Raw genomic sequence first — 12327 nt, forward strand, 5'->3', positions numbered from 1 at the left:
AAAATTACAGAATATAATATTACTAGGTGCCCAGAGCATATCAAAAGAATTAAAATAGTACAATTCACTCAAAACAAATGATATCACATAATGTGAGCAACACCCAGAAAACAGTGATTTGCAATATTACAATTAACACATCCAAATAAAACAGAAGGCAGAATTTCAAGTCGATATGATAAGAAATACAAAAGGAATACTTAATGAGACAGATAGTAAGAAAGATGAGAAAACAATCATCCAAAAAACATGGATGTTAAAAAAAAGAGGAATTCTATATTACTCTAAATCAGTCATTAAGTAATGAAACAGGTTAAACATTTAAAAAATATCCACTAATTTGTATCATATTCTTATAATTATTACAACCAAAACAGATAAAAGAAATACATAAAATGCACATGACAGTTACCCATCAGACACATGCACATAATAATGCTTATGTTTCTTAAACATGTAGAGGATCAAATGTATTTATGCATAATAAATAATCAAATACTCATAATAAATAATCAAGTACTCATCAACCTAGAACATTTCATTGCCTGGAAGTTCCACACAATTTATTGTTGGATAGAACAATATGTACAGGATGAAATATGTTGTCCATGCATGAACATTTTTATTCGAATGCAATTACAGAATATTTCTAAAAATGATAGATAAATTAATCAATAAACCACATAACATTCCAAGAGCATTAGAATAAGTAACTAATGTACAACAAACAACTTAAGTAAGAACTATTTAGAAAGTTCTATTACAATCACAACTACAGAACATTAGCTAGCATGACCTAGAAGGGTATGGAACCAAAAAAAAAAAAATTTAATGTATGCTTTATGCAATAACATCCTCAGCAGATACAGGGTCCAAAGCAGCAAGATGTGTACATGCAAGACACAACAAAATTAAGTCTTTGATATTAGTTGCCAAGCCATTATTTCGAGTAACAGGTTGAATAATTGGAATACAAAATCAATAATATTATTTCACAGTTGTCTGGAAAAGAACAAGGCCCAAAATGGTTATGTGTTCTGCTTCTTTTCAAAGTAGACACAGACCAAATTTAAAGAGTTATAGATGTTTATATGAACTTAAAGAGCAAGGAAATAACATTTCTTGAATAAATGAAAGATACAACACCCTCACTCAGCAGCTCCTAGTTCACAACACACATTTTTTAAAAACATCTAATACTTTTACAGTTGCCTGCTAACTGATTCATACCTTCAAGTCATTTGCCACATTTGGGTCTGCTTCGGCATCAACAACCAATAACTTTAAACAGTAGTACCATCCATATGCCGCAGCATAGTGGACTAAAGTATTCCCTGAACTGTCCTTGGTGTTGGGATCTGCTCCAATCCTGAGCAAGTATGAAGCCACATGAGCATGACCATTAATAACAGCATGGGTAAGAGCTGTCCTATACTTCTTGTCTGTAGATTGTAAAAACAAATACATCATTTCCTTTATTTGAAGAAACTGTTTAGTAAATAAAATCATATACTTTTCTCCATTCAAATTATAGCTAGAATGATGTAAAATTTTTATAAAACAGTTCAAATTATATTTATCTCTGAATTAAATTCAACAAATCAACTGAAATAAGAGGGTAAATTAAAAACCATTTTTAATCATATTTAAGAATAAATTAGATTTTTTACATAAGTTCAAATTGATAAAACATAGGCATGTTACAAAAGTTTAAAAATTAAAATACAAACAGAAATAATTATTTAATGCTGATAAAGCAATAGACAGGCAGCTTTTCAAATACTGGTACTCCACCTCTAACTTCTACCAGACATCTTCCTTTCTCCACAAGGAACTTTACTATTGGTAAATGCCCCTGTTGTGCAGCTAACATAAGAGGGGTTAATTTATCAGCAACAGCAGATGTTGGCTTGTTGACAGAAGAATATCTGAGTAAGACTTTCACAACATTCTAGATAGTTAAAAGAAAGCAACATATATTTTACCTTATAATATCCAAAGCTACAAGGTGAATAAAAAAACAACAAAAAGCAAACCAGAATTGGATAACTTCAATTTAACTCTAAAATTACCAATAAGTACCAAGACTGATGAATAAATCCACTTACACTACTTTTGTTCATCTAGTAACAACAAAGCTCCACAGGATGACATTCTATGTTATCAATCAAACTTGAGTTAACAAGGGAGATAATGCAATAATGGTTTAACTAATATTACCACATGGGTTTCATTTCAAAAACACACACTTTTGATGAGTAATTCATGGTAGGTAAAAATATACACTATATTAGTTATTAAGTGTGATAATATTTAATGTCAGACTGGAGTAAGACAAACTTGTCAATTTCTGCTCATTATAACTGACTTTCACCTACAGAGGTAAAGAAGCAGTATAAACTGAAACACTATTCTACCTTCCAATTAACCTGAACAACATAAATTTTACAAATACAACAGGATGTTAAAATGATAAGCCTTATGAATACATTCTATACAGTTAAAAAAAAAAATGTAATGGATTCTGCATCGTTTTAGTCTCTCAAATGCACACACACACGAACACTGGAATAATGTCTTAATTGTAGCTAAAATGGTATCATGGTTCAGAGTGGATTATTCAGATCAATTTCAAGCAAAATATACGTTAAAACAGCTGGTTTGGGTTGCAAAATTTTCTCAACCCAAACCAGCCGTTTTGACATGTATATTTTTCTCTACAAGTGGGTTTTCTCGCCATCACTGAATTTCAAGCAATATTTAAGGGCCTTTTAACCACTCAGAATGTCTTTTTAGCACTTTTTGAAAGCTAAAATCTACATTAAAATCAAATGGATTCCACTGAAATTTTATAAAATTCCTATTTATTTGTTCAATATACAAATGTAGACTAAAAGGAAAGACTATTTATAGAGTTCAATTCCACAACATGCATTAAGGTTAGAGACATCAATATGTTTGGCTATTATAATATTTTAAGGTACTTTTGTAATAAAATGCCCCTTTTCAAGTACTTTCAAACCCTTGAAATTCCATTCTCAATTTCAAAGACATGCATGCACCCTGTGTTGTTTATTTATATATATATATATATATATAATGGTTATAATATAATCAGAACCTAGGATTTGCTGTTTTTAATGCAGTCCTTTCTCATGATTTTGTTTGTTTACTTCTTTGGCTTCATTTGGACATAATCATTTAAATTTCAATATGTATATGGAATGAACTAAAAAGGAGGTATGTTTTTTTTTTACTCAAATTGCTTATATGCTTGTGAAACCAAAATAAAATCACATACAATAAAAATAAAAAATCTGATACATGAAGCATTCCCAGGTTTTGTTTTTTGATCAGTATCATATGAATTACAAAAGACAATTTATTTTTAAAAATCAAACAAACCACAAACAAAGGACAAGCCTAGAAAGTAAAACTGATAGTTCTTCCTTATAAAACATCTTCATTAACACTGTGAATAAACAGTGGGAAACATTAATGGTAAAATAAAACTTTAAAGATCTGTAGACAAAAACCCCCACAAAATATCTTTAAATGTTCCAAGAAATTATTTAATAATTCTTGTTTTAAAAAATATGCTAGTTATTCTTGTATCTGAAGATAAAAAGTGCTTAAATTAGCAACCTCAAATTTCTTTGATAGATTGTTTAGGCAAAGTATTCATGATGAAACTTTGCAGAGTTGATGGCAACTAACTGTTGTGGAGACACAATTGTAGAGGACGATCAAAAGTCTTCTGCCCAAAGATGAAAGGTGAAAGACTTTCGAAACATCGTCCTCTACACTTGTGACTCAACAACAGGCAATTACCGTCCATTCTACAAAGTTTCAAGCTCAAATTTGTTCAACTTATTTCATCTAATCTATCATACCATTCAAATTATAAATATAAATACATATGTTTAGAACCTAAACACTATTCCTAAAAAATATTAAACAAAATAAACACAAACAAGTTCACTTTTAACTAAATAAAAGTTACAGCATTATAAATGCAGCTCCTTACTTAAATGGTTTTGATAAAGGTTTTCTTTTCTTCAAAGACATGAGATTTAAAAGATATAACCTTATTAACCAATTATATGAGTCAAATATATTAGAAATAACTAATTACCAAATGACCATGCAGCACAGCAAGATGCAAAGGAGAGTATGAGTTTTTATTCAATTGCTCACATCCACAAACACCAAATTTATCTACAGAAGAATCTTCATCCTCAATGTCATACTGAACTGAAATATTAATGAATTAGAATAATTATATTTTCTTATAGCTGCTTCCACAAAAGAGACATTATCTTTATATACACAAACAGGTATGAAATACTTTCTTTAAGACTTTGGATATCACAAGTCTAATCTCATTCTATTTTAGGCAAAAAATATAACATCACTATTCTTGGCTAATTTAAAATGCTAAAGTTTCCATATTATAAATGGAAATTTTAAAACAACATTTTGTTTATATGTAGTAAAATCTAACATTATTTTGAAGTTGTATCAGAAAACTGTTTAACACGCACAATGTCACAAACATGTACTTTTGATTCATTACACTTTAATACTTACTTTGAATGTTAAATGCAATAATAATCTCAAAAAAAAAACATGAAGAACATACTGATTAGCCTTTTATGATCTACAAACAGTAGAAAAAAAAATGAGTTCAATATAATAGTGTCTATTATTTTGATATATCATAAGTAATGTATTACCATAGTACACATATCTGAAGAATCAGTCTACACTGTAGTATCTAACTTTGGTAATATATTACAACAGAGCACATGATATCTGAAGAAGCAAGACTACATTGTGTATCTAACTTTGGTGATATATTACTGTAGAACATGATAACTGAAGAAACAAGTCTACACTGAAGTATCTAACTTTGGTAGTGTATTACAGTAGAACACATGATACCAAAATAAACAAGTCTATACTGCAGTACTAAAACCTGGTAATTTATTACGATAGTGCAAACAATTCCTGAATAAACATGTATACACTGTGGAGTATGCCATTCTGACATATAGTATTTGATGCATGTTACAAACAATGCCTAAAGCTCTAATGTATTTACTACATTAAGAAATTATATACTTGAGCAGTAGATCCACATTTTGATATCTAACACACTAGCATAAAACATTTTTATTATGAATGAATTATGCTCTAATATGTTTTACCTGTAGAAAAGGTGTACTTCAACAGCAGATCCACATTGTGGTGTCTACCAGTCTGACATGCCAGATGAAGAGGGGTGTTGCCTTCAACTTCAGTTTCGTGAATACTTACATTTCTACGGAACAAAATATGTTGCCATTTATTTGTTTATTTGAAAATTATCTCCTCAAGATATTTAAATATACTACAGAATATATAAACAAACAATATGCTCAAATAGGAATAATCAAGGAATGATATTGGGTACATTTCCATATAAAAGCCGAAATAAGCTTAAAAAAGTTTTATTGATTTGCTCTATTCATGTAAATTGTATTCTGTCACTGGATAAATTAATATTATTGAAGTTTTCCTTGAAAAGGAAACTAATGATTAATATCTAAGAAAAAGTTTGAACTATAAACATTAATGTGCATTTTACACCATCTCTTTTAAACCCAAACGTCTCTAACTAAAGCCATTTTCATGTAAAGTATTTTTCATGACAGATATTTTTTTAATGAAAACTTTTAGAAATATAGCCATTAGTATTATCTCTTCTAATTATTTCTTTTTTAATGCTGTGGTTGAGACTTATGTATAAATAAATTTGACATGTGAAAGTTCTTTCCTTACCTCGAAAGCAGAAGTTCCAGAGGACCAGTACCCTGACACGTGGCAGCATAGTGAACTGTTTGCCATCCATCACTGTCTACTACACTACATTCAGGAACAACTGATAACAGTGAAGACAGGTACTTGGAATTAGGGTTAATGGCAGCACAATGAACTGGTGTGACCTGTGAGGTTTCAAGAACAATACAATTTTAAAAATTCATATTTCATATTTAACTAATCATATTTGCCAAATGCTGCTAAAGAAATGGGTGAGAAAGAGTACATTAAAGTTGCTGTGAAAAAAATATTTGGTCAAATTGAATAAAATGAAAACTAACAATGACTATTCAATTATTTTCACTTTTTACTTAGAATCAAATAACAGTTCATAACATATACAGATTACACAAAATCATTTCTATAAATCATTACAGCTATTAATTATACAAATAATTTATGTCCAGTATAAAAGAAAACAATAACACTAACTAAAGAAGGCCAAATTAAATAATCTCTAGAATCAGCAATGATTTAATGAGATTTCTACAGGGTATTATTTATTTAAATACCCAAATTCTTAATAAATAAAGTCTGATAATTTTACCTTTGAATTTTTGTGTGTTTTGCTTAGGACTGATGAAGCATCAAATTTGTTTAATGGCTTACTTTCATTCAAAAGTACCTGAAATAAATTAATCTACTATAAGTACATTTCAATAATAGACCTTCAGAATGAAGATAAGCATTAACTCATACAAGATAACATATTAAACTTTATAAATTCTTACATTTTTCTTGTTTATATAAAACTGTATTATATTAAAGCCTACACTGAAATCACAATGTTCTCATACTTTTTTTATTTCAAGTTTTTCACATCTTAATATTTGCAAGTAACTATTACTAGATGAGACTACTCTGTTTCATAATGTCATAATAGCAATTAAAATGAAAAGTAAAATGGCTAACTATACTATAAAAATAACTGCACAGCTCTAGGTATTACTTTCACTGATAAATAATTTTTCATGAAGTATATTTCCTCACATTTGATTTGAGCCTAGATCCTGGCCCACTTCAAATAAACTAAAGGGTTAACCCCATAATGCTAGTAAGTCATTTTTAACAAATAAAAATTCAAACTTCTTCCCCTCTTACAAACAAGATCTAACCTTAAGCCTAATTTTGGAGTTGTGGGACAATCCCAAGTTAGGCACTAACATGTTAAATTATATTTCCACAATATACATTTCCTAACTTTGAATACTATACCATGCAAGCATTCTACCAACTGAGCTAAAGGGTTAATCCCACATTATATATTAGTAAGTCAGTTTTTAACAACTCAAATTACACCACCATCACTTAAAGTAACACTGTGCACCTTTTCAATTTTTTTCTCACAAACTAGTATTGAAAGTACAACAATATGCTATTGTGATTACCATGTAAAGACCCAAACATAAAACTACCTGAAAGATAATTTAACACAAGGGTTTTATTTGATAATCCACTTACTAAACACCATAAACAAATGGATAGAAATGTAAAACACCTTGAAAAAGGTCTAGATTTTTGGATTTAAACCACATCTTTAAATGTTCACGAAATTAGCGTTATAAAATGCTAAACTATATTGTAATATATAGTTATCAGTATCTGTCTAATCAACTTTATGTACTACAATTCATTGCTTGCAATATCAACAGTCACATGAACTTTAATTCTCTTGCTATAGACCAGTCAATTTGACCAAGTTTTCAACCTCAAACTGACCTTTAAAGTTTCTACACTATAACTTCTAATATGTTTTACATATTTTTATGAGTTTCGTAAGTCTACAGTAAATATTATAACTTCTTTGTAGATAAAAAAAAATCAGAATTTTTAATGCAGTACTTTTACTATAAATGTATCCATGAATACATGGAATTAAAGTGTTGACTGCTTTAAGTGTTGATTGCCCTAAGTGCACTGTGATTTTCATATTAAAATTAAAAATACTTTTCTTCATCTTAAACTTGTCAATTTTCATTTGCATATTCCCTAAGACTTCTTAAATAAATTTTTAACTTTTTTCCAGTAGAACTATTTTTTATATCTTATTTTCTCTTCCTTGACTTTATATAGAATTGGTCAACTTAACAAACCTATCAACAACAAAAAATATCTAACTTACCTCTTTTTTCTATTTCTGATGACTTCAAACAAAAAATGTATATAATACTAAAATTTGTTTTATTAACTACATTTTAAGCCAATTTTACTCTTATACCAAGATAATAAAATAGTTTAATTACATCTTAAAGACAACTCTATAAAGTCACGACATGCTTTTAAAAGCAAGTAGGTTAATCAGAACATCGTAACTCTTACTTACATCCCTATGGAGGCTACTGAAACCATGACCAGATTGCTCTATACATTCCTGTATTAACTGACCAGCCATTTTATGATGTCCATGCCTCATGGCTACAACAATATTTGGATATACTTTCTCTGCCTGCAAAAGTAACAGTTAAAGTAACAGGTTTAATCAAGTTCTGTAGAAAAACAAAAAGAATTTTCAAAATATGGAACATATTTAAACTCATTACAATACTTGAAATAATCTCACATAAAGACAGGCACGTTTAGTGAAAAAACTAAACTCTCTTTTTAATAACTAAATAAAAAACGTTTCTATCCACTTCAGCTATAGTTTAGTTTGAAACCTATATAGAGAAAGTTTATGAAAGAAAAGCTTTTCCAGCTGTTTTTAAAGAGCTCTAAAAGTACTTTATGAAAAAAGTTTTCTTATTTACAATCTGTTTACTCATTTTAGTTACAATCATATTTATTTCATTTAATAATGAATACATATTTTTTATTACACACAAAATAGTTTTACTTTCATTAGAATCAAGTATAGTTGGTATAACTCGTTTACAATACTTAAATGTTTTGTTGAATATTAAACTGTACTATTTTTGTTTTGTTTTTTGAAAATGAGATAACACTTTTATCACATGTTTCAGCTCTAATTATTTTTTCTTCTAGAAAGTCACTTAAATGTATATAAATATATTTAACTTCAAAAGTTTTGGATTTTAACTAATAACATTTTATTTTTAATGCTATAATGCACACCAAAAAATTTATATAATCAGTCTTACAGTAATATTTCTACCTATTAAGAACAAACACCTAAAAAAAAAACTAAAATGGTTACCTACCTTGAATTGTTCTACATCACTATGTATTGATTTTTTTCCACCACAGAGAACATTTAAGGTACCCAAAGATACACCAGCAGAAAGAGCATCAATAATTTTAATATCATCTACCTGTGGTGGAAGTTCATAGGTAGAATCCTATGTAGGGATAAAATAAATCTAATAACCCACAGAAAATAATGAAAATGTTATGTTTTTTGTTTTTTTTTAAGTTTTGGAAAATTACTATTAATTTGTATTCAATGCATAATAATAATTTAAGCTGTTAAATTTCCACTTATCACTTAAAACACATTTAATATTAAAATGTAATCCATTTTTATAACTGGCAAAAGGAAAAAATAAACTCAGCTATGTAGTAACTACTTACAGATAAGTATATTTTTCAAACAATTTTATCCTTCTTTTCAAAAAATTACAAATTATTTAAACATTTTTACAATCCTTTTTATTCCCACCATTGATACTGTAATTGGTGGTAACATACTCATATCTCAAAAAGGCATTTCATATAAACTTAATCTTAAAATAACAAATTAGAAAGGATTTTGTGGTTCATTGTTAAGAAGAATGAAACATTTCAAACTCACTCCAGAAGTAACTATCAAGAAAATATATATACGTAAATGCTTCAAAAGAAATGAATATATTATTCTGGAAGCAGCTACATTTCTTTACTATCCACGACAGAAGAAACACAACTTACTTTTAAAAAAGCTGTATTTCCTTCTCTGGACCCTCCAATGATTGAAACTGGGCAGATCGAAGAATCAAACAGAGATCTGTTATAACTGAAAAATTATGTTATTTATAATTTGAGGTATATTATAAACAAAACCAATCTATATTAACTAAAATGCTTACAGTGAAACTACTGTCTTGTTAGTGCTTTTCACCAAATATATTTATATACTATCCAACTACTACAGGTTGCACAACTTTTTTACTACTTCCAATTTGTCAAAATTAATAATGCACAGGGGAGAAGGTCAAATATTTTTACTGAAGTGAAAAAATCTTAAACAAGCAATGAGTACTAGAATTCATTGTTTTTCATGTATATTCCTTATTTATTAGTACATATCTTTTAATAAAAGTACTAAATTTTTAAACTTTCAGCTCAACAGAATAAAACATATAAAATTATACTAGTTAAGAGTGCCAGCAAGAAATGCCATATTAAATCACTTGCTATTACATTAGTTCATGAGAAACAGCTATAACATCCCACTGTGGCTAACTGCTTTTTACACAAGAATTACTTTTCCAGTGTTGTACAAAGTATGACAGTAAAATAAGAAAATTAAAAGAAAACAAGAAGATAAAAAATTGTAACCAGTAAAGAAGGAAAAAAGTATTATTAATTTTATATTTTTTAATCTTACATTCCATAATCCATTGGCAATTTCTCTAAATTTACTGATAAAATATAAAGGTTTACTTAAAAAGAACTTTTAATATCCATGTAGGAGATTGCAGATGTCATGCAAATAAAATATGAAAAATGTACAATGAAATGATGTATTTTTACTCTTAGTATGAAAATCATCTTTCACTCAGACTGATCCAGTAAATGCTGCAAAAATCCAAAGACAAATCTCTAGTTGAAAGATTTTAAAAAAGAAATTGTAAATTCCAGGTAATACCTATAAGCTTTAAGAATTGAAAGGTAATAAACCTATAAAGAAGGGTCTTACACACCTTCCAATCTTCCCCCTTGCAAATAAATGCTCCGGACAGGTAACAAGGTTTTTGTGTTCAGCTGAAAGTATCATCCTAATGGCTTGATGGTCCTCTTGAACAATAGCATATGTCAGAGCATCCTTCAAGACATCTTTACTCTGTTTTAAGGTGTACTAAAATAATGTGAAAAATAAAATAATGCACTTAGATCAGAAGTAAAGAAACCCCTTATCAAATAATTTTTATCATACTAGAAACCTTAAAGGCATTCTACTATTATAATTCAAAATATTTTATTCCTTTTTTACACTTATATGCTTTATATTAAGGAAAATTTACTTTAATATATTTTAAAAATTGTAATTATTTAAAAAAAAACAGGAATATTAAAGCATTTAGTCAGAGTAAAATGTTTAGTTTCACAAACTAAAAAGTGCTTAGTTCAAATTTATTAACTAGTAATATATTCATACAATAGTTTCAATATAATACAACAGTCTTCAAATAAAACAATGTATTTTCATAATTTATATTACTTCAAAACTTATTTATTAGAAGTCTCAAAATGTTCATTATTTTATTATTACTTATTTCTAATGATTCCAAGGGGAGGTGAAAAGAAAAAATTTAAACAGACTAGAAAAGTACAAGAACAGTAAACCCAGTTATAAACCTATATTTTGTTACCGAACAAACGTGTTCCTTGTCAGATAACAAAGTCTGGAGTAGGTGATGGTCTTTCAATCGAACTGCTCGGATAATTAATTTACTGTAAGTTACAGGTGACACATAAGGTAGAGGTTCCCTAAAGAGAAGCAAATGTCATTTAGATACAAAAATTCATGAAACCACAATATAATTTTAGAAACAAATGAGTTGAATAAAAAAGACAATTTTGCTTGTGCCCCATATAAAATTTGACTTTTCATTTACATTCTCAATACTTAAATAATAGTGTGTGCATTTCACACTATAAAACTAAATATACTGTTAGACACAGAAAAAGAGAAAGGGCCTTATAATCCTATTTGAGAGAAAAGAGAAATTAGTAGTCCCACTGGAGAGAGGGTCTTATAATCACATTAGAGAGAGTGTCTTATAGTTCTGTTATAATAGTGTATATTGTCCTATTAGAGACAAGGAGCATCATAGTCCTTTCTAGTTACATGTATGTGGGTAAACATTTCAGTAATAAAATATTACCATCTTCAAAATATATCTCAATTGTGAAGGTCAGGGGAAAGCAGCTCTAATATTTTAGAGGCCTGATGAAAAACATCTCTTGATTCAATTCAAATGAGGTATACCAGAAATTTACATATTACATAACTATGTAAGTTGTAACTAATGCTTGTATCAACGTGTTAAGCATTGGCCTCTCTTAAAATTTGTGAAAATTGTGATACTATTTTGTTTAATTTACACCTTCCCAAAAAGCCATATAATAAGTCATGTTATACAAAGAGTATAAAAAATCATTAGGTTGCTGGAACAGCTTTTTCCTTACCATAATGGAATACACTATATCACTTCATACCACTCTGTTTTGAAAATACCTTATTATCAAACCATCCTTATTTTTTAAAAATTATATTAAAAATATTTCTTTTTCTGACTCAATCTC

The 12327-nt window shown here is 28.4% G+C and overlaps 1 protein-coding gene across 1 annotated transcript in view; it reads right to left on the reverse strand.

Moving 5' to 3' along the window:
* Positions 1-12327, reverse strand: part of LOC143227456 (poly [ADP-ribose] polymerase tankyrase-like) — a 117017-nt gene that overhangs the window by 73705 nt on the left and 30985 nt on the right. Inside the window, exons 10-20 of the mRNA XM_076458900.1 lie at positions 11391-11508; positions 10722-10876; positions 9727-9811; positions 9021-9158; positions 8186-8308; positions 6410-6487; positions 5824-5987; positions 5211-5323; positions 4136-4254; positions 1795-1951; positions 1231-1442 (exon numbers count right to left, since the gene is read on the reverse strand). Coding sequence (XP_076315015.1) covers positions 1231-1442; positions 1795-1951; positions 4136-4254; positions 5211-5323; positions 5824-5987; positions 6410-6487; positions 8186-8308; positions 9021-9158; positions 9727-9811; positions 10722-10876; positions 11391-11508 — 1462 coding nt within the window. The remainder of the gene's footprint in view (positions 1-1230; positions 1443-1794; positions 1952-4135; positions 4255-5210; positions 5324-5823; positions 5988-6409; positions 6488-8185; positions 8309-9020; positions 9159-9726; positions 9812-10721; positions 10877-11390; positions 11509-12327) is intronic.

This window comes from Tachypleus tridentatus, chromosome 9 (assembly GCF_004210375.1).
Source record: "Tachypleus tridentatus isolate NWPU-2018 chromosome 9, ASM421037v1, whole genome shotgun sequence".
Taxonomy (NCBI): domain Eukaryota; kingdom Metazoa; phylum Arthropoda; class Merostomata; order Xiphosura; family Limulidae; genus Tachypleus; species Tachypleus tridentatus.